Source organism: Oratosquilla oratoria, chromosome 1, assembly GCF_046742065.1.
Source record: "Oratosquilla oratoria isolate Oo_2021 chromosome 1, ASM4674206v1, whole genome shotgun sequence".
Classification (NCBI taxonomy): domain Eukaryota; kingdom Metazoa; phylum Arthropoda; class Malacostraca; order Stomatopoda; family Squillidae; genus Oratosquilla; species Oratosquilla oratoria.
Window position 1 is genome coordinate 72,210,950 of NC_134777.1, and position 26,786 is coordinate 72,237,735.

At 39.5% G+C, this 26,786-nt stretch overlaps 1 protein-coding gene across 1 annotated transcript in view; it reads right to left on the reverse strand.

Moving 5' to 3' along the window:
- Window positions 1-26,786, reverse strand: part of LOC143031443 (cell adhesion molecule Dscam1-like) — a 57,294-nt gene that overhangs the window by 15,711 nt on the left and 14,797 nt on the right. Inside the window, exons 6-8 of the mRNA XM_076195262.1 lie at window positions 22,899-23,130; window positions 5,218-5,394; window positions 4,462-4,628 (exon numbers count right to left, since the gene is read on the reverse strand). Of these exons, the coding sequence (XP_076051377.1) occupies window positions 4,462-4,628; window positions 5,218-5,394; window positions 22,899-23,130 (576 nt within the window). The remainder of the gene's footprint in view (window positions 1-4,461; window positions 4,629-5,217; window positions 5,395-22,898; window positions 23,131-26,786) is intronic.

Sequence of the window (26,786 nt, forward strand, 5' to 3'; positions counted from 1 at the left end):
CTGTGTCAGGGTTGTCGACAAACCAGGCAGACGACTTGGCGTTGAAGTCACCACCCATGATCAGGTTGGGGATTGAGGTTAGTTGGCTGAGTTGAGGTCTGAAGGTGTTTGGAACTGTGGGGGATGATTGGGGGGGAATGTACATGTTAACTATTGTTAGTGTTGAATTGTTGCCTGTGCGGATACGAATGGATTGGGTTTCAGTTGTGTTATCTGTGGTAGGGAGGAGAATTTTGGTTGTGGCACTTGTGTCCACAAAACAGATGGAATGGTGGATCAGGGTGATGAGTCCACCGCCATTGCCGTCAGTCCGGTCTTGTCTGATGGTGGTGTAATTATGAAATGATGGTGTTTTGTGTGAGTGTCTTAATTTTGTTTCTTGTAGAATTGCAATGTGTATGTTGTGTTGTTTAAGAAAGTGTTCAAGTTCATGTTTTTTAGTGTTAATTCCGTCAATGTTGTGTTGTAATATGTTGATGTTGTGTGTTTTGTATGTGTTGTATGTTGCCGTTTGGGGTTGAGGTTGGGGTGGTAGTGGGGAAGGTGTAGGATCTGGGTCAGAGGGGGGGAAAGGAGAGATCGGGGACAAAGGAAGGGGAGTACTAATCGGGGGTAAGGGCAAAGGGAAATTGGGAGTGGGTAAGGGTGTTGGCTGTGGTTGGGGAGGTGGGATTGGGGTTACTGGAGGGCAGGTAGAACATGTCCAAGTGTTTGTGTATTGGTTTGTGTCAGCAAGTGTTGTACAAGTGAGGTGGGCCCAGTTTTTGCACATATTGCACTGAACTGAGCCCTTTGTCTGTCTGCTCGAAGTAATGGGTTTAGAGCATGTTGGGCATGTGTATTTTGTGGTGGGCCCAGGATTGCTCTCTACATCTCCGGCTAAAAGTAGAAGAAGAGGGGTGATCGCCGGAAAATGACCCCTCAGTGCAGAAAAAACGTAACATTGTGTGTTGGAAAAAAAAGGATTGTGGTACTCCCCCAGGTAGGCGTAGCTCCTCCTTGGGGATCGGTGCCATCTGTGTAGAGCTGATGGCCAGGGGTAGTTGCTGCTGATTGGCCCCCAACTCTTGGGGTTGGGGGGTGGTCCCACGACGTAGACGTTGCAGCTCCAGGACCCGACTGTTGCTTGGAGACGACTGTTGCTTGGAGATGACTGTTGCTTGGAGCGGAGAGCTGCTTGAAGATGTCGTGTCCTGGAGTGAACTGATCTCTCGGCTTGGTCCCCCTCCTTATTAACCCCTTCCATACGGTGCCGCATACGTAGGCGGCATGAGGAGCAAGTGGATATGCTAGGCTGCCATATTGACGTCTTGATTATATTTATTGTAGTTGCCCCTGCGTAATGACATACTCTCTAAACTGTCTTCATCACATTTTCTATGGTTATCAAAATTCACGGGTGAAAGAGAGAACGATCGATATAAGCGGTGACTATATTTTATGATGCGAGTATTATTATGACATATCGTACGTCTGGCAGCTAATGCTGCCCGTGAGATTTTGGCCCGTACTGAAGAGGTTATGGAGGCTGGTGCGGACCCAGGCAACTTGTGCTGGCTCCTGATTGGCCCGTTTAATTTTGTTGTGGACGCTCTTGCTCACTACGCTTACCAACTATGACAAGCGGGGTACGGAGGCCTAAATCGAGTGTCTGCCGACCGGTCTCCGGCGAGTTTTCCGGGCTTCTGATTGGTCAGCTGCCTTGCGTTAGGATGTCCCTGCTGACTATGCTTGCCCGCTATAGGGCATATATAAGCTTGGGTCGGAATGCATCACGGCCAGTCTGGTTTAGACTGGTGGCGTGTCACCACAGTATCTATGTCTAACAATGGCATTATTCATATTGTAAGTTTTCATATCATATTTATGTTCCGATATTTTTTTATAAAAGAATAGAAGAATATCGGAACATAAATGATATCAAAACTTACAATATGAATAATGCCATTGTTAGATAGATACAGGCCACAATGTTGACTGGAATAATTCTAAGATTATTAAATATGAAAACCATACTATGAAATGTAGATGTCTTGAATCTGCTTTTATATCTCTCATTGATAATATAAATCAAAACAATGGATTTTTTACAATAAATAAACCTTTAGCAATTTTAATAACAAAGTAACAAGCAATTTACTCAAATTGTGTTTACACCAGTTTCATGTTCATTTCTCCCCGCAGGCTCGGGTTATATAAGGAGTTAGATGCTTGTCAGTTATAAATAAACCAAGCAAGTGGGTCTGCTCCACATCTGTCATAACTCTTACTTCCTTCCATTTCATTCTTTCCTTACTCTAACCCCCAAATCCCCCCTCTCCCCCTCTCCCCCATCTTACCTATCCTGCCCCGTACTACTACTACTACCAGCATGTTATTTCCGAAGAAGCCATGCTGGGCAAAACGTCAAGTACATTGGATCCCATACTCTGCGTTTGGCTTCTCTCCTACAGTGCTGTTGCAGTTGTTGCTGCTTTTACTCAATGCTGTATATAAAGATAAATGTACTGTAGCCTACCTATATCTCGCACTTAAAATGGATTAAAATTGATGAGAAAGATAAATCTTTAAAATATACATATATTTAGAGTGCATATAATAATTGAAGAATTAAGAAAAATTATTAAAAGGAAACTACAATTTAAAAACCTTAAAAATGGTAAGCAAGGTTATATTTAATATGTGTGTGTGTATGTGTATACAGGTATAGTGTATACATACAGTATAAAATTTATAAATAAAGAGTAAACAGCTTTTATATAATAATATTCAAAAGAAAAGGTCACTTAAAAACACAACAGATTGATATCATGTATCCAGTATAACCCTCGTGTCGGCCATTTTGAATGGGATCCGACTTATGACTGGTTGGTTGGAATAGGTTGTAACTCGGATAGTGACTGTATTGACTAATTGGTGATTTGCTGTCAATGCTCTATGGACTGTTCTTGGGGTATTGTTACAGACAAAAGTGAGATTGGAATGGGAGATGCGGGCATTTGTGAGCACATAAAGCCAAGATAGAAAATTTGGGGGAGGAGAGAGAAGCATTTTGGATTGATCAGTGTGGTTTTTGGAGAAAAGTGAATATTGTGGTGTTGAGGGATCTGAGTATTGTGGTGTTGAGGAATCTTAATGATAGAGTAGGTGATGAGGAGCTATAGAAAATCAAAAATACAGATATATGAAATGGATGAGAAGGAACAATAATGCAGAAATGATAATAGAGATGTGGATTGAATGGGTGATGATAGTGGACAAATATATGGGATGGATGAGAAGGAACAATAATGCAGAGATGATAATAGAGATGTGGATTGAATGGGTGATGATAGTGGATAGTATTTAAGAATAAAGGCAAGTATAACTATACTTGAGCCAGGGTGGACTATGTAGTGAAGCCCAAAAGATGGAATGAAAGAATTATGGACATCAATGTATTTAGGTGTGAATGTAGTAGATTGTGAGATAATGTTTTCATGGAAAGGAAAATGAGAGTGGAGGTTAAGTGGAGAAGGAAGAAAAATTAGGTAGAAGAGTGGTGAAGGTGAACAAATTGAATGAGGAAAAAGGAGGATATCTGGTGTAGTTGAGAGAGATATGGAATGTAGTGAAGGATAGAGGAGGAATTGATACATTTAAAGAATCAGTTGCTGAAGTGCACAAAGACAGTATGTGGGATGAAGAGGCTGGGAGGGAACATAAGAAGAGGCATTGAATGGTGGGATGAAGAGGTAAAAGCAGTAGTGGCTGAATAGAAATAAGCATTTCAAGAATGGCTGCATAGGAGCAATTGGGAATCATACAAGAGGTATGGAATAGAAATGGAAGTAAAATGCAAGGAGAGGAGCAAATGTAAAATGGGATAGATGTTTACCAGAGAATTTTTAAAATATTAAAAAGAAAGATATTGTTAAGAGCCATTTTGAGGAACATTAGGCTCTGGATTTATCATTGTTGATAATTTATTTTTTTGTTGTCCTGTAAACTTCTTTTATGTAGTACTCTGTTTCTCAGGGTTCAGCGAGCTTTTTTGTGAAAGGGTAAATTATGTAGTTTTGTTGATGCAAGTCTTTGAATACTGCATATCGTTTAATGAACATAGAGTGGGTGGGATGGTCACCAGGACTAACCATAAATTGTAGGGATAGAAGTGAAATTTGTTGAAAGTTTTATTCTCTAGACAATCCCATCATCCTTGAGGTGCTGATATTGGAGGAATGGTTGAATGGACCTTATATTGATGTGGGTATGTATTTTGATTAAGCCACCCCCTTTGTAAAATAGAAGTGGTCTTTAGAACTTACATATGTACACATACCAAAAGGCTCTTTCCCTCTTATAAAGGAGATGATCTTACATTCTAATAAATAAATTGAATAAGACTAGTGCTGCAAATGACTGAATTTCTTATTTAGTGTCCACTCTAAATAGTTCAATCTGTAAAAGTCATAAACATACCACCAGTGACGGCAAGAGTAGCAATTTCATACTCAGCTACTGAAGTGCCAGCATTGTTGTGGGCAGTAATACGACATTTGTACCAGGTGGTTGGGGTCAGCTCCAAGATCACATAATTACCTAAGGGTTTCACCTGGGTACTTGCCATAATCCAGTCTTCTTGATTTCTGCATCATACAATAATAATTATCAATGTAGCTTTATCATATAGCAGGTAGAATACATAATCGTCTAACTGATAGTCATGTGTATGAAACAGAGAAACTGCTAGGGAGCATTATTACATAACACTGATATCCACAAAGATAAATATAAACTTAAACAATACACAAATCTTATTAAAAGCTCAGGTCATTCACTTAATCTGTTATTTTTGCCTCTCCTATGGAAGATACACAGCTCACAGGTAACCAGCAAGTCATTTGATTGGCACACCTATCATTTATAGAAGAGATATTGTATTATTGTCAGGGCATCATTGTATGTGACAATGTTATGTAGAGCCTGCAAGTGGCAATGCCACAGAGGAAGGTAGGCATCCATGTCACTCAGAAACTTCAGATCCCTGTAAGCAGCACTTCCACCCAGAGGTGTGGTCCCAGGAGCCAGTATCTTGTCTTCAGAACAGGCCCAGGACCTCATTGAAAACTATAGTTGTCATCAATAGTAATGTAAATAATTGACAGAGCTGAACCATATCTGATACAGATGTTGAGGTTGTCTAACCTAGGGGAAAAAGAAAATGTGGAACCTTACCTCTCCCTATATTCAATAACAAAGTAGTGAATTGGGCATCCACCATCATCCCAAGCATTGAGGTGAAAAGTAATGGCCATAGAGGAAACTTCAATAAATTCCTCTATTTCAGGAATGATTGGTTCCATTCCCATGGTGCTGGTGTTGGTAATGTGTGATGGCTCACTAGTTCCAATCCTGTGGTTGATGAAGCTTCATATCAGTTTACAAAAGAATATTATAAAATTAAACCTAATAGCTGCAATATTATGAAGTGGTTAACCAAGGCAGTTTAACTTCCACAGTTATATATTCAATTTTGTTATACAAAATTCTATTTTCTCAGATAAATGATTACTTGAGAGTAAATATTTTGTGCTTCATAGACACCAAACTTTCCCAAAATTTTGATCTATAGATGTGGGAATAATAGATATACCTGATGTAGAAGAGACAGAGGAGATGAAATGGGCTGAGGGGTAATGGTTGTTAAATGACATAAAAGTGGAAGAAGCAATTGTGAGTAAAGGCAAGGCTGAAGCAGTCCACCTGAGAATTAGAACTAAAGGGCAGAATACAAGAGACTTCATGGTGGCATAGGCATTCCACTCCCCACACCCCAAAGACAAGAGTTTGGAATGAATCTCAATATCAAGAAATGTTGAGAATGTACACCAAGTTGGAACTGTGCATGAATTCAAGACTTGGTATGATAATTTGGAGAGCAAGAGATGGGAGTCCATGAGCATTGCTGCCTTCCTGTAAACTGCAATAAGGTAAATGATAGGAGGAATACAAGGTAAGCTACTGGAATGGATGAAAGATTTCTTAAGTGGGAGAAAAATGAGAGTGGTACTTAGAGACAAAAAATTGAACTGGGAAGATGTGATAAGTGGCATCCTGCAGGGCTCTGTATTGGCTCCTTTAATGTCTGCCATATATATAAATGATATGGATGAGGGAGTGAAATGTTACATGAACTTCTTTGCTGATGATGTCAAATTACTCAAGAGAGTAAGCACAGAAGAAGACTGCAGATCACTACAAGAAGACCTAGACAAAATATGGGAATAGAGTCAGAGGTGTGAAGTGAACCTTAACATTTAGAAATCCACTATAATGGAATATGGAAAAAGCAAAAATAGAATATCAGGTCAATATAAAATTGGTACCAAGGAAATAAAAAAAGTCGACTCTGAGAGAGGGATCTGGGAGTGATTATCTCAAGTGACTTGACACCTGATAAACATGTCAATAAACTAGTTGGAGAGACTTAACTTATTAAGATCAATGAAAGTGGCCTTTGACTACATAGATGAAGAAATGGTAAAGAAAATAGTGGTTGCACTGATAAGACCTTAACTGGAGTATGCTGTGACACTATGAGCACCTAGTACAAAAACATAAGAAAATTAGAAAGAATTCAAAGAGCAGCAACAAAGATGGTACCTACACTCTCAGATTTGACGTACAAACAAAGATTGGATAAATTACATCTATCAACGTTGGAACAGAGAAGAGAAAGAGGTGATTTGCTGACTATTTACAGAATTATGTAGGGGATGGAAGTCCTTGATAGAGACAACTTATTAAAATGGGATAGAAGAGAAACAAGAGGGCACGATAAGGAGCTAAAGAAGGACAGTTACAGAAGAGATTTGAAAAAGAATAGCTTCCCACGTAGAGTGATTGATGTCTGGAGCAATCTAAATGGGGAAACAGTGAGTGCCAAAACTATACAAGATTTTAAGAACAAACTGGATGTGGAGGGATACAAAAGCAGGTCACTACAAGCACAGCTCTCTTCCCGTAAAATACAACTAAGTAAATACAGTGAACTTATGTGGAAATTGGAGCACATTGGAGGACTAAGTGGCAAACTACTAGAACGGATGAAAGACTTTTTGAAAGTGGCAAACTACTAGAACAGATGAAAGACTTTTTGAAGGAAAGATACATGAGGATAAGATCTCAGGCTGGAGAGCAGTAAGAAAGAGTTCTACAAGGCTCAGTGCTTGCATCAATAATGTTTCTCATCTATGTCAGTGACATGATGGAAGGAACAACAAGCTATGGTCAACATGTTTGCAGATGATTCAAAAATCATAATAAGAGTGAAAAATGAGAAGGATAGTAGACTATTGGAAAAAGATCTAGATACTATTTTTACATGGAGTCAAGAATGGAAAATTAAGTCTAGTAAAAAAAAATGTAAAGTACTGGAAATGGGCAATAGTTGGAAAAGGTCATCCTTAAACTATTCCTTGGGAAGTGAATCCACTACAAAAACAAAAGAAGGGAAAGATGTTGCGAGATATGAGGAAAAACTAAAAGTACTAGGTCTGCCAACTTTGAAAGATTGAAGAGAAATAGGTGATATGATTACAGTATTCAAGTCACTAAAGAGGATAGATTGCATTGACACAAGAGATCTGATTAAAGATGGGAGGGCCTTAAGAAGTCATGGGAGCAAATTAAGAAAGACCACGGGTCTAAAGTATGTGAAGAAATACAGTTTTCCATATAGATGTATATGTGGAATACCTTAGGTACCCAAGCTCAAACAATATACAAGTTCAAATCTAAATATACATACATATACCAAATGCTTTTTCCCCCTTACATGGGAGGTAGGCAAAAAACAAAGGCATAACATCCACTCCCATCCATTCCATCCCCACACACTCCACTTCCATTCACCCCCTTCCCTCCCTCATATCTTGGCTCCTCCTGGATGACGAGTCATCCTGGATCTCACCCACTGCCCTCGGTCAGAAGCAGTGTTGCAAATCACAGCACATCTACAGCAGGGCCACTTCATTTAATCAGCAACCCCCTCCCCCTCTCCATCCCTTCATGCAGAAAAAGAGAAGATGGGGGAGAAATCCCTTCAGCCTGTATCAAATTATTTTTCACACATACTCCCTCACCCCCCATCCCCCACCCCCTCCTTTTCATGCATCACAGCATCATCCATACACAACCCTTCTCCATTCACCCCTATCTTCTGTCTTCTTCCATCCTTCCTCAACAGACATTTCCCTCTTTCCCAATGCCTCTTTTACCCCATTCATCCATCTCATCCTTGGTCACCCCCTCATGTTCACTCCTTCCACACCTCTTTTATTAATCATTCTTCACTCATTCTTTCCATGTGTCCAAACCATCCTAATACTCTCTCATCTCCCAACACCCTTTCCACCCCCATTCTCATCCTCACTTCCTCGTTTCACACTATCCAGCTTAGTAACCCCTATCATACTTCTAAGGCACCTCATCTCAAACACATTCAAACTCCTTACAAACACATCTCAAACACATTCAAACTCACTTCCTCATTTCACACTCTATCCAGCTTAGTAACCCCTGTCATACTTCTCAGGCACCTCATTTCAAACACATTTAAACTCCTCCTCTTTTCCTCTCTTATGTTCCATGTTTCTGTTCCATACAGTGCCATCAACACAATCACTCCTTCATACCATCTCCTCACAGCATTCACTCCCAAATGTCTATTTCTCATTACACTTTTTAATCCCCCAAGACCCAAGACATTTACTTCCTTCTCTCCATCTACATTCTACCTCCACTCCTCCATTTCCCGCCACATTCACACCCAAGTATCTAAAGCTATCCATTTCTCCAGTCTCTCTCCCTTAATACTCACTTCCAATGTGCTGCCACTTTCTTCCCTTATACATGTCATTACCTAACTTTTACCCACATTTATCTTCAACTTCCTTCTTTTACACACCTTCCCAAACTCTATCACTAACTTCCTCAATCCTTCCTCTGATCCTGCCACAAGCGCAGTGTTGTCAGCAAACAACAGCTAGCTTATCTCCCATTTTCTTTAAACATCTCTAACCCCTGACCCATTACCCTTGCATTTACCTCTCACACCACTCCATCCATGTATAAATTGAACAGTCAGGGCGACGAAATGCAACCCTGGAGAAGTCCCATTTTTACCTCAAACCACTCTCTATATTTCGAATTCTAACACAGGCTCTACTACTCTCGTAAAAACTCTTGACTGCTCTTAACTTTCCTCCTATCCCATATATCTGCAATACCTCCCACAGTGCCTTCCTGTCTACCCTGTCATAAGCCTTTTCCAAATCCATAAAAGACCCCAAAAAATCCTTATCTTTTCCTAAAATTTTCTCACATATCTGTCTTACCATAAAAATCTGATCCATGCAAAACCTCTACCTGTCCTAAACTCACACTGTTCCTCACCAATTACTCCCTCTGTTCCTTTCCTAATCCTCTCAATCAAGACCCTCCCATAAGCCTTCCCAACTACACTTAACAAACTAATCCCTCTGAAACTACTACACTCACACTTGTCCCCTTCTCCCTTGTAAAATGGAACCATATAGGCACTCCTCCAGGTCTCTAGCACTCTACCTTCTCTTAAACACACATTAAATAACCTTGCCAGTCAGTCCACCAACACTGAACCTTCCTTTTTTAGACATTCTACATGACACCCATCCAACCCAGGTACCTTACCTGCTCTCATCATCTTAACTACTGCCTTCACCTCATCTTTCCTTATTTCTCCTCCATTTTCCTCACTCATCATGGTCATTTTCTTAGTGCTTCCCACTGCAACTACCTTTCCCTCCCTATCCTCCTTCACATTTAGCAACTCCCTAAAATACTCTGCCTCTCTTCCTCTTACTGCTGTCTCTTCCATTATCATCTCTCCATCTGCACCTTTTACCTTTTCTTCTCTATTTCATTCGCCTCCTCTTCCTCTCTTAATTTCTTTCCAAAACATCTTTATTACTTTCAAAATTTTCTGTCATACTCGTACCCCATTTCACATCTGCTCTCCTCTTTGCCTCCTTTATCTTATGCTTTACTTCTCTTTTCTTTGTAACCTGTCATATGATTCTCTTGTCCTACTTCATAACCAATATGTGAATGCTTGCTTTTTCTTTTCTACAACCTTCTTTGGTTCGTCATCCCACCATTCACTACCCTTCTATTTCTTCCTGTCCTCCTTGTTCCACACACCATCTTTGCACACCTTGTGACTCCGTCCATGAACCATCTCCATTCCTCCTGCACTCCTAGTTCTAATCTATCCTCACTCCCACCTAATCCTCTCTCAGCTTCTTCTTATATTCCCTCTACTTTTCTCTCATTTAAGCAGTTTACTTTAAGCATCTACCTATCTTCTGTTGTTTTCCTCTTTCTCCATCTGTTCTCCACTCTCAACTTATCTTCCACCAAAAATGATCTGATATTCCCCCACTCTCTCCCCATAGAACATGTACATCCTTAACTCATCCTACTATTCTCCTGGTTACCACTATATAGTCCATTAATGCCCTATCTACCACCCTTCCATCCACCACCCTCTCCCATGTGTACTTATGCTTGACTTTTTTCCTAAACAATATATTTGCTATCACCAACTCTCTAGACACATTTCTACCATCAATTTTCCACTACAATTCTTTCCTGGAACTCCCAATTCCCAACCACTCCATCTATTGGTTCATTTCTTACCTTAGCATTAAGGTCTCCCAGTACCACTACATGACATTTATCCCTGAACCTTCTATGCACTCATTTAAATCTATCCAATAGGGTCCCTTTCCTCTACACTCTTATCACTACCAGATCCATATGCGCTTACAAAAAACACACATTTCCCTTCCAAATTTCACCTGGCAGTGAGAAGAGTGTAGAAGAAAGGGAGGCCTTTTGGACAGATTTAAATGAGTGCATAGAGGATTTAGGGAGAAATGTCAATGTAATAGTACTATTAGACCTTAATGCTAGGGTAGGAAATGGTCCAATTGATGGAGTGGTTGGGAAATGTGGAGTTCAAGGAAAGAATTGTAGTGGAGAGTTAATGGTGGAAATGTGTCTAGAAAGAGAGTTGATGATACCAAATACAGTGTTTTGGAAGAAAGTCAAGCTTAAGTACACATGGGAGAGGGTGGTGGAGGGAAGGGTGGTAGATAGAGCATTAATGGATTATGTAGTGGTAAATAGGATTATGATAGGAAGAGTTAAGGATGTACATGTGCTAAGGGGAGAGGGTGGGGGAATATCAGATTATTTTTTGGTGGAAGGTAAGTTGAGAGTGGAGGATAGATGGAGAAAGAGGAAAGGGACAAAAGGTAGGGAGGTGCTTAGAGTGAACTCTTTAAATGAAAAGGAAAAGGAGAAGGAGTACAAGAAGGAGGAGTGGGAGGGAGTGAAGGATAGAGTAGAGCTAGGTGTGGAGGAGGAATGGGGATGGCTCAAGGAGGGAGTCACAAAGTGTGCAAGGATTGTGTGTGGAACAAGAAGGACAGGGGGAAATAGAAGGAAGGGTAGTGAATGGTTGGATGAGGAAACAAAGAAGGTTGTAGAAGAGAAGAAGCGAGCTTTCACAGATTGGTTACAAAATAGGGCGAGGGAGTCATATGAGAGGTATAAAGAAAAGAAAAGAGAAGTAAAGCCAAAGGTAAAGGAGGCAAAGAGGAGAGCAGATGTGAAATGGGGTAAGAGTACGACAGAAAATTTTGAAAGTAATAAAAAGATGTTTTGGAAAGAAATTAAGAGAGGAAAAGGAGCCGAATCAAGTAGAGAAGAAAAGGTGAAAGGTACAGATGGAGAGATGATAATGGAAGAGAAGGCAGTAAGGGGATGATGGGCAGGATATTTTAGGGAGTTGCTAAATGTGTAGGAGGATAGGGAGGAAAAGATAGTTGCAGTGGGAAATGCTAAGAAAATGACCGTGATGAGTGAGGAAAATAGAGGAGAAATAAGGAAGGATGAAGTGAAGGCAGTTCTTAAGATGATGAAAGCATGGTAAGGCACCTGGTCTGGATGGATGCCATGCAGAATGTTTAAAAAAAGAAGGAGGTACAGTGATGGTGGACTGGCTAGTGAGGTTATTTAATGTTTGCTGGAGAGAGGGTAGAGTGCCGGAGGACAGGAGGAATGCCTGTATAGTTCCACTTTACAAGGGAAAAGGGGACAAGTGTGAATGTAGTAGTTTCAGAGGGATTAGCTTGTTAAGTGTAGTTGGGAAGGCTTATGGGAGGATCTTAATTGAGAGGATTAGGAGAGGAACAGAGGGAATAATTGTTGAGGAACAGTGTGGATTTAGGACGGGTAGAGGTTGTGTAGATCAGATTTACGGTATGTGGTAAGACATATGTGAGAAAGGTATAGGAAAGGGGAAGGATTTTTTTTGGCTTTTATGGATCTGGAAAAGGCTTATGATAGGGTAGACAGAAAGGCACTGTGGGAGGCTATGCAGATATACGGGATAGGAGGAAAGCTTCTAGGAGCTGTCAAGAGTTTTTATGAAAGTAGTAGAGCTTGTGTCAGGATTAGAAATGGAGAGAGTGAGTGGTTCAAGGTAAAGGTGGGACTTCATCAAGGATGCGTTATGTCGCCCTGGCTGTTGAACTTATACATGGATGGGGTAGTGCGAGAGGTAAATGTAAGGGTAGTGGGTCAGTGATTGGAGATGGTTAAAGAAAATGGAGAAAAGTGGGAGGTGAGCCAGCTGTTGTTTGCGGACTACACTGCGCTTGTGGCAGGATCGGAGGAGGGATTGAGGAAGTTGGTAACAGAGTTTGGGAGAGTGTGTGGTAGAAGAAAGCTGAAGATAAATGTGGGTAAAAGTAAGGTGATGAGATGTACAAGGGGTGAAAGTGGCAATAGACTGGAAGTGAGCATTAAGGGAGAGCGACTGGAGGAAATGGATAGTTTTAAATACTTGGGTGTAAATGTGGCAGGAAATGGTGGAATGAAGGTGGAGGTAGAATGTAGATTGAGAGAAGCGAGTAAATGCCTTGGTGGATTAAAGAGTGTAATGAGGAATAGACATTTGGGAATGGATGCTAAGAGGAGACTGTATGAAAGAGTGATTGTGCCAACAGCACTGTATGTGGCAGAAACATGGAACATAAGAGAGGAAGAGAGAAGGAGTTTGAATGTGTTTGAGATGAGGTGTCTGAGAAGTATGATGGGGGTTACTAGGCTAGAGTGAGAAATGAGGAGGTGAGGAGGAGAACAGGGGTGGAAAGGGAGTTGGGAGATAGGGTTGATGGTTTGGACACATGACACATGAAAAGAATTAGTGGAGAAAGACTTGTAAAAGAGGTATGGTAGGCAGATGTGGAGGGAGTGAACATGAGGGGATGTCCTAGGATGAGGTGGATGGATGGGGTAAAGGGAGCTTTGGGGAAGAGGGGAATGTCTGTTGAGGAAGGATGGGAGAGGACAGAAGATAGGGGTGAATGGAGAATGGTTGTACATGGATGATGTTGTGATGCATGAGGGGGAATGGGTGGGGGGTGAGGTAGTATGTGTGAGCATAATTTGACGCAGCCCGAAGGGATTTCTCCCCGTCTTCTCCTTATATGCATGGGGGGACGGAGAGTGGGGGGTCACCGATTTAATGAAGCGGCCTTGCTGTGGATGTGCTGTGTCTTGCGACACTGCTTCTGACCCAGGGCAGTGGACAAGGTGCAGGGATGACCCGTCATTCAGGAGGTGCTAAGATAAGAGGGAGGGTGGAGGGGTGTGGAGTGTATTCAGGGATGGAATGGGTGGAAATGATTATATGCCTTTTCCTTTTTGGCTACCTCTCTTGTAAGGGGGAAAAAGCCTTGGTATATGTATGTATGTATGTAACCTTGAAAAAACATCCTTCCACTCCATCACACGTTTACCTATTTCTTCATTTACTAGTATAGCCACCCCTTCTCTCCCTCATCCCCTCTTTACTCCCGAGACCCTCCCAACTATATATTTCCAAACTCAAACTCTCCCCTCCCTTTCAACCTAGTTTCACTCATTGACAGCACATCCATCTTCTCACAAACATATCGCCTATCTCTCCCCTTTTACTCACATCTGTACCACATCCACGCACATTAAAAGACCCAAACCTTAGGGTTCTGGTTGGAAAAGTCTTCCCAGACCCTCTTATGCCTTTACTTTTTCTAGGAATGTCCCCTGAGGGGCTACAGGAAGAAGGATGCCTAGTCCTATCCCCATCCCGTTTTTGTCGCCTTTTGTGACTCAAGTGGGAAGATTTGGAGGCATTATTCTTTTGTCCTCACCACAGGGTTCGGCAAAATAAGAAAATGAGTATTCATAGAAGTGGTATAGGACAGTAACAAGAGTGGGAGGACAGCAACGGAGGGACAGTCGCAGTATAATAAAGTATCATAATTTCTCTATGAATAGAGATTTCCCCTACCACAGACATTATGATAATTGGAAACTGAGGATATAGATTAAGTTGGAACTATACATGAATTTGATTCTAGGTATGTTAGAAAATTAGAAAATAGGAGACGGAACCCAGCAAGCATTGCTCCTTTCCTGCATACTACAATTATGTTAGTACACACACATATAAACACACGCAGCGACACTATGATCACTCAGTACTAAAAAGAATATAAGGAAGATTGAGAGAATCCAGAGAGCAACCATGAAGATGGCACCAACACTATCAAAACTGTCATATGAAGAAAGATCAAAACTAGAATTACCAACTCCTGAACAAAGAAGAGAAAGAGGTGACTTATTGACCATCTATATGATTATGAGAGATACAGAGGTCCTTGATAAAGAAGACTTACTAAATTGGAATAAGAGAAACACAAGAGGACATGGAAGGAAGCTCAAAAAGGACATTTGTAGAAGAGACATGAAAAAGAACAGCTTTCCACACAGAGTGGTGGATGCATGGCACATACTAGACGAAACAATAGTGTGTGCAAAAACATACAAGAATTTAAGAGCAAATTAGATATGACAAGATACAGAGACAGGACATCTCTTCCCCTCCTACAACTATCAATCCTGCGCAAGTGGGTGGTCTGTCCTAGCTAGTCCACTAGTTCTCTCCCGGGCACAAGTGCAAACAGCAGTTCTCTCCAATCAGCAAGCCGCCTCAGGACCAGTTCTCTCCAGCAAGCTGCCTTGGGACCAGTTTTCCCCAGCAAGACGCCTTGGGACCAGTTCTCATCAGCAAGTCGCCTCGTTCCCTCCTGTGGTCCTTGGCTCTCAGCCATGCTTGATGAGGCCCTCACTCTGGACCTTCCCTCTATGAGCCTTCGTCCGTGACCTCCGAGCGTAGTAACCATTAAATCTTAGTGTTAGTGTTATTGTAAGTCTCATTTCCCTGGCTTGTCTGAACTGAACCGAACCACAACACTCTTCTCCTGTATACTACAATTAGTAAATACAATTGTCCAGTTCAAATCCATTACTGCAAGTCCTGCCCTGTTGTCTTAATATGATGACATTGTTTGCATCACCTTTGCTAAAGCCTTTGATCCATTTAAACACCTCTATTGATCACCCCAGACTCTGCGACTTTCCAGAGAGTATAAGGTACCTAAGCCTTACCTCGTAAGGTAAATTTGTGAGCCCATGTATCATTTTGGTCATTCTCCTCTGTGTTGATTCTAGTGAATTGATGTCCATTCTATAAGACACAGAACAAAACTGTACTTCATAGTCAAGGATGGGTCCAACTATAATGCTAGAGTTTGAGAATTACCTCTGCACTTCTATTCATAACTGTCCTAGCAATAAAACCTAATACTCTGTTTCCTTTATTCTTGGCGCTAATGCACTGTTTCCTGGATTTAAGGTCAGGACTCACTAGAACTCCCTAGTCTCTCTTGTACTATGAAAACTATGGTTTTATAATTCAGTAGTTATATTTGAGAACTTACCTGTCACCTCTTCATCCTGAGCTCAGGGTAATCTGATGACTGTTCCGACGTTAGTGCCCGCAGTCTTCCAAGGTACTCAATCGAGTTCGAAAAGAGCTCAGAAGGCCACGGGTTAATATTTACTTTAAGTAATTTCTCAGAGTTAATTCCCAATTTATTAAACCAAAATAGTTACATGGATTTAATAAACAAAATAAAGAGGAGGGGAGTTTAATCATATCTTATTCAAAGTTATGATAGGTGTGGTTCAAAGTTTCAGGAAAGGCTCCTTAATTGAAGAAAATAACAGTTTGAGGGAAAGTTCCCCGAACTAAGGTAAACACTAAGATACCCAATAACAATTACCACAGTACTCAGTTTTCTCTAAAAATGTGTTATCTAAGCTATATCTATTTTCAAGGTTGTGTAGCCCAATGTTTGACATGCTACACTTTGAGATATTGAAGTTCATTTGCCATTTCACTGACCATGTAAACAATTTGTCAAGATCATCCTGCAGAATCTCGGCATCGTCTCCTGACCTAATTAGGCATCCTATTTTAGTGTCGTCCGCAAACTTACTAACATCACTATTAATCCCATTGTTCTAGTCGTTAGTGAACATAACAATAAGGGACCCAAAACCGAGCCCTGGGGGACCCCCACTAGAAACACTCCCCAACTGTTCTTTAATTCATTTATGATGACCCACTGTTTTCTGTCAATGATCCATGCTCTAATCCATTCTAATATTTTTGCTCCTATGCCATGGGATTTGATTTTGTTTAGTAGTCTCTGGTGGGGCACCTTGTCGAACACTTTGCTAAAGTCATGGTAAATAATATTGTAGCTATCATTGTTATCTGAGACCTTTAGTGTAAAAGGATAGAAGATTAGTCATACATAACTTACCCTTGGAGAAACCATGCTGTGTGTCACGAATCATGTCTCTTGGTGTGTTCTCCGAGTCTATTAACTATTATTGATTCAAGCATATCTATAACTGATGTTAAACTGATTGTCCTGCAGTTGCATATAGACGATTTATCTCCCTTCTTAAAAATAGGAACAACGTTTGCCTGCCCTCAAGTAATAGGCACAAAACCAGTGTTTACCAACTTATTACATATTTCTGTTAATTGGTCAGATTTCAAATTTATTCGTAAAGGATTCTCAATAAAAAAAAAATAAAAAAAATAAAAAAAAAACCTGTCTGGACCCGAGGATTTTGTAGCTTTTAAGTCTTTCAATCTGCTTGATTACTTGTACTTTACTAATGCTTGTATTAGATTGTCTACTTTCTTCATCCCTACTGAAAATGGGATCGCAGTCAGGTACCCAGGTACCTCATGTAACCTTTCCTTAGTAAACAGTAAGAGAAAATATTTGTTAAACGTCTCATTCATTTTTCCCTCCAATTCTATCATGACATTTTCCTCATTTTGAATTGGGCCTATCTTTTCCTTATTTTTTTGTTATGTGGAGATGAAAGAAGCCCTTTGGGTTGGATCTCGCTTGTCTGGCAACCTTAATTTCATAGTTACATTTCGCTGTGCGCATATTCTTTTTAACCAGTTTTGCCATACCATTATATTTGGATATAAGGTGTGTTCCCCATTTTTATTCTTACGTAAAGTCCTCTTTTTATTCCGATATTATGTTTCAGCCTGTCCGTCATCCATCTGGGAGTATTGCTATTCTTCCATATTTACTTGAGGGGGGGAAATGTATTTTGTGTATTTAGAATTAAATTTGTTAGGTTACTCTACATTCCATCCAAATCGCTGACCTGGCTTTTGACCCCACGCCAATGAATGACCTGACCCAAGGTACTCATACCCTCCGTGACCCAACTCCGACCAACTAATGACGTCCAGACTGACCATGTATCTGACCCCGTCACAGCCCCCTGTTTGAGACATTTCATTTGGGATATATAAAGCAGGGTTATGCTTGTCATGTCATAATTCACCATCAAGAGTAACAAGGGCAGCCTGAAACTGTGCCATGAAGAATATCTCTACACCAGAAAAATCAAGACCAAGAACACCATTTGCTGGTAGTGTCCCAACCGTGCTTAATTTTTCTGCAAAGGAGCAATGAGATCCAAGATTTGGGACTTGTCTGACTGTACAGATCTGATGAAGGCATCAAGTTCTGTGGTATGCTGGATGGACTTGCTCTACTGCCCCTGGATGATGATGCTGGTATGGATTACCTCAAGAAGAACATACCTGATGGACTAGAGGACCTTGTCACATACTTTGATTCAACCTACGTCTAAGGAACGTTCTGGCATGTTCAGCAACCATCTGCAAATCCAAAGCACCCATTATCACCTATCCGTTTATGTCGCTGTCCTCCCTATCTTCCCCCCACCAGTATGGAACGTCTTTGAGTCCACCATCCACCGAGATGACCGAACCAACAACATCTGTGAGGGATGGAATAACTCCTTCCATGCACTCATTGGTCATCAACACCCAAGTATTTGGACTATCATAGAAGTCTTCCAACAGGATGAAACACTTGCTGCTACTATAATAGTACAAGACCAAATTGGAGAACGACCTCGTAAGAGATTCCACCAAGCACAGAAGACCTTTGAAGAGTGCCTTGTTAATCTCTGCAGACCGTCAAGAATGTGGAGGAATTTCTGCAGTGTGTTGGCACTTGCATTAGAATAATAATAAAAAAAATGTGTACATGATGATGTTGAGATGCAACTAAAAAAAAAACATGCTGGTTTTTTAAACATATTTTTTTGCACAAAAAAACATGAATATTTTCATTTTTTATATTTGGTTTTAAAATAATTCAGCAAGGAAAAGAACCACATTACAATAATTTCTCTATGTTAGAATATCAAATAAATCAGTATACCCCTTAAGGTTTTCTATGGTGTTGGGGCACTTCCATTTTCTGTGGTTTCATGTTTTGATGTGTTTTATTTATTTTACAATGTACAGTTGCCCCACTTAGTTTTGCCACAGTTTTAAAAATGTTTCAGACAAGAATAGCAACTCGCCCAGTATTCTTTTTTATTACGTTTTTGTGTCTGTTCATTTACATGCTTTTTTTTTTCTTAGTAACTACCTTAAAAATGTGACAAACAGCGATATGCTCAAAATGGTGTAGCAGACGACATATTTTTCTTGACTAACTAATGACATCTATCACTCTTATTTGATAAGTAATACGATTAATATACGTTGCAGAGGAGAGAGACAGAGAGAACGCAGGAATCTGTTCACATAGTGGTCGATGGTAGACTAACAATCAGCTGCAAGCTGTGAGTGGTGTTGAGTGCAGTGACAAACTAACCAAAACTAACTTGTATACTTATAAGTTATGTTATAACCCTATTATTAAATCAATCATTTTCATTTATTTATTCAGTAGAGGGCTTGTGATCCAATTATATTATGTATGATTGTAGGTTAAAGTTAAGGGATAGCGAGCAAAAAGTCTGATAGAAAGTAAGCTCTGAGCCTTGATGGATGGCGGGGAGTACAACAGTTTCCCCCCATTACTATGTTAACTCCTTTTCCATTGTCCAAGTGGCGGATCTGTGTTTAGGCAACATCCAGGGTCACTATGGGGACCCATGATAGGTAAAGGAGGGGTGGGGAGTGTGTGGATGTTCATGTGAGACAATGGGAGTGGATGGTCAATTACAGTCGAACCTCAAAAGCCCGGACTAATTGGGGGGAAGGGTGGTCCGGTCATGCCAAGCGTCCGGTCATCGAAAATATCGCCCTAACACCCGTAGATTTTCATAGCGGTATACGTATAGGTAATGTATATGGCATAGAAACACATAAGAATAATACTCTAACACTGTAATAATAACAATACTGTAATAATAATGCTATAATACTAATAATTCTGTAATAACTGTAATACAGGCATGTAAATGTACTGTATATACAGTGTACTGTAGTGTATTTTTTATTACGTACACTGTAAATATCGAAACGTATGCACGCGGGACAGTGGTGGCGGCCAGGGTTGCCGCATTTTCTACACTGCCGTGTAGAATGGGAGTGTTGCCATACTGGGGCATACATTTTTCTTGGGCGTGTGCAAACTTTCATAGCAAGATATACTTGTCAAATGCCCTAAGATATTCAGTAAGATATAATTTTTTTTTTTTTATATATTATCGCTAAAAGAAAGCTGAAACTTTAGCGTAGAATTTTTTCTACACGGTAAAAACGTATCTTTTGGGGTATGATATTTTATAAGTAACACAATTACCAATAAAAATCATATTTTGATGTACCATTTATTATTTGATAAATAGTTCTATGATTTTTAAACAAAAGTTTGAGTTTTTGAATGTTTTTAACAGCCCGCTGATATGTAGAAAAAATTTCCTCATGTCCTTGTGCAGTTGCCACATGCCGCTATTTTACTACGTTTTGGTACAAAATTCTACAAAATGGCAGCCCTGGTGGCGGCTTGACTGGGCCGGGTTTGAGTACACATGTATGGCCGTCGCTGCCATCTACCGGACAAATAGGAAACTTTGCTTGAAAAGTCCGCCCTTTGTTCATTTCGACCAGTCATACGAGGGTCCAGGCATTTGGGGTCCGGGCTTTCGAGGTTTGACTGTACTTGTTTATTCTCATACTCTGTTTAATGCCTCTTTCCTTAAGATAGATGCACATATGTGGAGGGATGAATAACATACTTGCACCTGTTTTTATATACTAAATATTTAATATCTGAACAAATTTGGACGAGAAAAAAACCCTCGAAAAAACAATTTTTTTTTTTATATATATATAAAAAAAAAATTATCACAATGTTGATGCCATATGTCTGTGATAAAGTGTAACATGAAATAAAATGTAATCTTGTTTATTGCTTGTATATAATTGATTGCGAACAATATCTTTTATTATATATGAGACTGGGTTTTTGTCCACTTCTAAGATAAGGGGCTGGGATTTTGTCCACTGGGGTTCTGTCCACTAAGATTTTATCCATTGGGATTTTTTCCGTGCACTGGTTTGATTAGGTCACCCAGTGATTCTTGTACCTACATTCACATTACTGGTGGTTCTATTTGTGTTATTGCTGTTTATGTAGGTAATTTGAAGATTGCTTCTAAATCACCTGCTGAAATTCAAGACATTAAGAAATGTTTGTCAAAACAATACAAAATGAAGGACTTGAATCAGTTGAAATACTTTCTCAGAATTAATATCAAACTTTCTCAGAATTAATATCGATAAACAGAAAGAGAAAGTGTTCATTTATCAGAGCTCTTACAATGTTAAAGAAATTTGATTTCCATAATGCTAATCCTGTTAAAACGCCAGTGCTCAACTACTCGAGGCAAATGATGACTGAACTGTGACATTAATTTGTATCAGTCTGCTGTTCGTAGTTTGATGTATTTGTCAACAAAAACATGGCTGATACCAAAATTGCTGCAAATAACATTGTTAGGTACTGCTCGGGACCCATTCAACACCAGTGGTATGCTGTTAAACCAATATTTAGATATCTGAGAGGGACAGTTGATCTAGGATTATTGTATCTAAGGAAGATTCGTTCGAGTGTACAGGCTTTTCCAATTCAGATTGGGTGGGTGATATCAACAACCACAAATCTACTAGCGGGTGTTGCTTAAGTTCAGTGGATCTCGTTTCATGGAGGACTAGCAAACAGACATGTGTACCTTTGTCTATCACTGAAGCAGAGTATGTGGCACTCACTGCTACTTCACAAGAAGCTGTTTGGCTCAGGAAAATCCTAAAGAGTTTTAAATTTAATGTAAAATTGCCAATGTTTATTTTTGAAGACAATCAGCTATGTATTGCTAGTAATCCTGTTGAGCATCCAAAAACCAAGCACGATGACATTAGATTTCACAATGTTAACCCCTTCCATACGGTGCCGCACACGTAGGCGTCATGAGGAGCAAGTGGATTCGCGACGCTGCCATATCGGCGTCTTGATTATATTTATTGTAGTCGCCCCTGTGTTTTTACATTCTCCCAAATGCGCCCTTAATCCCGTTCTCTGTGGTTTTCAAAATTCGCGGGTGAAAGAGAGAACGATCGATATAAGCGGCAACTATATTTTATGATGCGAATATTATTTCGTTATGTCGTACGGCTGGCATTGGCTGCTGCCCGCGAGATTTAAGTCCCGTATTGAAGTGGTTAAGGACTTTATTGGCAAGAAAATGTTAAGCTTGAAATACTATCCATCTGACGGAATGATTACAGATATTTTCACAAAAGCTCTTAATCCTGATCAATTTTTAAAATTGAGTGCTATGCTTGGTATGATTTAACTTTTTAAATTACGCCATTATAAGGAGTGTTGAATAATATGATACATAAAAATGTAATTCCATTGATGTTCATTTTGATTAATTAAATGTTTTATACCTACATATATGTTTATTTTTGTTAAAACTCTGTTAGGTATATAACGTGAGGTGGTTGCCATATACTAGCACCAGTGCTTTGCTTCTCAATCATGACTGAGCACCGACTGAGTGAAGGTGTTGTTTTCTTTTTCTCTGCTGCATTATTTTTTTAAAGGAGTGTCGTGTACTGTACTTTTGTGTTCTATTAAAAGGATTAGTTATCGAGTGTCAGGTGTTGTTTGCACCCTGATACACAAATAGTTCCATAATTTCAACATAGATCTGGAAGGTCATGTAAGTCAGAAATTTTAAGCTTTTATTCAAAAGTGATCAATGTGGTGCAAGAAAGGGAGGGTGGCATGGAATATGTCTACCTTGACCTATAAAAGGCTTTTGATAAAGTACTTCACAATCAACTTGTGTGGAAATTGGTAGATTAAGAGGCTAACTACTTGCTTGGATGAAAGATTTTTTTCTTTTTATTAGAAGACACATGAGAACAGAAGTAAAGGATAAAATGTTAGGATGGAGAGCAGCGACCAGTGGAGTTCCACAAGGTTCAGTGCTTGCACCAATAATATTTATCTTAAAAAAAAAAAAAAACTAACTTGTTAAAGGCTGTAGCATAAATCTTGTAATGAGAGCCACACTGCAGATCTGTCAGGCTGCAGTTGGAAATGGAGGCTGAAAGTGTAACACTTTCCCAGTCGCTAAAATCAGGCTTGTAATGCAGTGTGTAGCCAAGGATAGGTGTAGTATTATCAGTTGTTGTGGGCTTCATTTGAACATCAATTTTGTTTGTGGCTGTAGATATAACTTCAATCTTGGGAGGCTGTGGTGCTGTTGATAGGGAATATTGAATGTTTATTAGAAGTGATTTTTAACAATAATATAAGAAAACAAAGATAAAATACAATTGTAAATATGGTGATACACCTAAGTTATGATGTAAGGATATATTTTGCAAATAACCTAGACATTAAAATTGCAAAATTGAGACTTACCTATTACCTTATATTGGGATACAGTCACTAACCGAGTTACAATGTATGCAAGTTACGACCAACCATATTTATGACCACGTCTAGCAGATGCCTATTGTGAGTTTACTGTATATGTCTGGCAGCACAGTATGTAAGATAGTTGTGGCAGCCCGGCATCGCATACGACAGTTATGGCAGAGATGAAAAAGTTGCTATACACATGGAAGATAATAGGCAAAGAAATGTGAAGGTGATGTTGCAAGCAGTGCAAAGTAAGGCTACAAGTTAATTTCACAGGTTGAAAGAACGTGCAGGTGAAGAATACGCTTCACATGAATTCATAGCGAGTGGTGGGTGGTTTCGTCGCTTTCGAGAGCGTTACCAGGTTCACCACGTGTTGTCGAAAGGCAAGGCTGCTAGCAGTGATGCGCCTGCAGTTAAGGCATTTGTGGAAGAGTTTGATAAATTAATTAAGGATGAAGGATATTTATGTACTTATGACCGTGTTTAGCAAATGCCTATTATGAGTTTACTAATAAGAATACTCTATAATAAATATTTTCTTTCTTTAACCTGCCATATAATATTAACAACTAAGCAACTGAAAACAGTGCTGTATACAACTGTAGGAGAGAAGCCAAATGCAGAGTATGGGATCCAATGTATTTAACGTTTCGCACAGCAGGGCTTCTTTAGAAATAACATAGTTGACAAACATCTGACTCCTTGTATAACCTGAGCTTGCGGGGATAAACGAACATGAAACTGGTGTATACACAATTTGCGTAAATTGCTTCTTACTTTGTTATTAAAATTGCTAAAGGTTTATTTATTGTAAAAAATCCAATGTTTTCATTTATAGTATCAATGAGAGATATGAAAGCAGATTCAAAACGTCTACATTTCATAGTATGGTTTTCATATTTAATAATCTTAGAATTATTCCAGTCAGCATTGTGGCCTGTATCGTATTGTTGTGGTTAGGTTCGGACACGCCAGGGGAATGAAACTCACAGTAACTCTATGTACTCGGCTTTACTTAACTCTAAACGCGTAAAGGGAGAACTTGATGTGTGGAGATGACTGTTGCTTGGAGACGACTATTGCTTGGAGACGACTGTTGCTTGGAGACGACTGTTGCTTGGAGAAGACTGTTGCTTGGAGACGACTGTTGCTTGGAGATGACTGTTGCTTGGAGACGACTGTTGCTTGGAGATGACTGTTGCTTGGAGAAGGGTACTGCTTGGAGCGGAGAGCTGCTTGAAGATGCCGTGTCCTGGAGTGAACTGATCTCTCAGCTTGGTCCCCCTCCTTATAAATGAGGCTGGTGTGGACCCAGGCAACTTGTGCTGACTCCTGATTGGCCCGTTTAATTTTGTTGTGGACGCTCTTGCTCACTATGCTTGCCAACTATGACAAGTGGGGTACGCAGGCCAAAGTTGACTGTCTGCCGTCCAGTCTCTGGCAAGTTTTCTGGGCTTATGATTGGTCAGCTGCCTTGCGTTTGGACGTCCTTGCTGACTATGCTTGCCCACTATGGGGCATATATAAGCTTGGGTCGGGATGCGTCACAGCCAGTCTGGTTTAGACTGGTGGTGCGTCGCCACAATATCTATGTCTAACAATGGCATTATTCATATTGTAAGTTTTCATATCATATTTATGTTCTGATATTCTTTTATAAAAGAATAGAAGAATATTGGAACATAAATGATATCAAAACATACAATATGAATAATGCCATTGTTAGATACAGGCCACAATGTTGACTGGAATAATTTTAAGATTATTAAATATGAAAACCATACTATGAAATGTAGATGTTTTGAATCTGCTTTTATATCTCTCATTGATAATATAAATCGAAACAATGGATTTTTTACAATAAATAAACCTTTAGCAATTTTAATAACAAAGTAAGAAGCAATTTACGCAAATTGTGTTTACACCAGTTTCATGTTTGTTTTTCCCCGCAAGCTTGGGTTATATAAGGAGTCAGATGTTTGTCAATTATACATAAACTGAGCAAGTGGGTCTGCCCCACACCTATCATAACTCTAACTTCCTTCCATTTCATTCTTTCCTCACACTAACCCCCAAATCCCCCCTCCCCCCCTCTCCCCCATCTTACCTATCCTGCCCTGTACTACTACTACCACCACCACCATGTTATTTCCGAAGAAGCCCTTCTGGCTGAAATGTCAAATACATTGGATCCCATACTCTGCATTTGGCTTCTCTCCTACAGTGCTGTTGCAGTTGTTGCTGCTTTTACTCAACGCTGTATATAAAGATAAATGTACTGTAGCCTACCTATATCTCACACTTAAAATGGATTAAAATGGATGAGAAAGATAGATCTTTAAAATATACATATATTTAGAGTGCATATAACAATTGAAGAGTTAAGAAAAAATTATTAAAAGGAAACTACAATTTAAAAACCTTAAAAGGGGTAAGTAAGGTTATATATGATACGTGTGTGTGTATACAGGTATAGTGTATACATACAGTACCTGTATACGTATATATACTGAAATACAGTACAGTATTAAAACATTAAAAACAAAACAAAATGATAAAAATTAAACTAAAAGGCATAAGATTGGTAGATAAACAGTAAACAGCTTGTATATAAGAGTTAAGAAAAAATTATTAAAAGGAAACTACAATTTAAAAACCTTAAAAGTGGTAAGGTTATATATAATACGTGTGTGTCTGTATACAGGTATAGTGTATACATACAGTACCTGTATACATATATATACTGAAATACAGTACAGTATTAAAACATTAAAAACAAAACAAAATGATAAAAATTAAACTAAAATGCATAAGATTGGTAGATAAACAGTAAACAGCTTGTATATAATAGTATTCAATAGAAAAGGTTACTTAAAAATGCAACAGATTGATATCATGTATCCTAGAGTATAACCCTCATATCGGCCATTTTGAATGGGATCCAACTTACAACCAATCCGACTTATGACTGGTTGGTTGGAACCGATCTAGATCGTAACTCGGATAGTGACTGTATTGACTAATTGGTGATTTCCTGTCAATACTCTATGGACTGTTCTGAGGGTATTGTTACAGACAAAAGTGAGATTGGAATGGGAGATGTGGGCATTTGTGAGTGAATATATCCAAGATAGAAAATTTGGGGAGGAGAGAGAAGCATTTTGGATTGATCAGTGTGGTTTTTGGAGAAAAGTGAATATTGTGTTGAGGGATCTGAATATTGTGGTGTTGAGGAATCTTAATGAGAGAGTAGGTGATGAGGAGCTATAGAAAATCATCGGTACAGATACATGGAATGGATGAGAAGGAACAATAATGCAGAAATGATAATAGAGATGTGGATTGAATGGGTGATGATAGTGGACAGATATATGGGATGGATGAGAAGGAACAATAACGCAGAGATGATAATAGAGATGTGGATTGAATGGGTGATAATAGTGGACAGTATTTAAGAATAAAGGCAAGTATAACTATACTTGAGCCAGG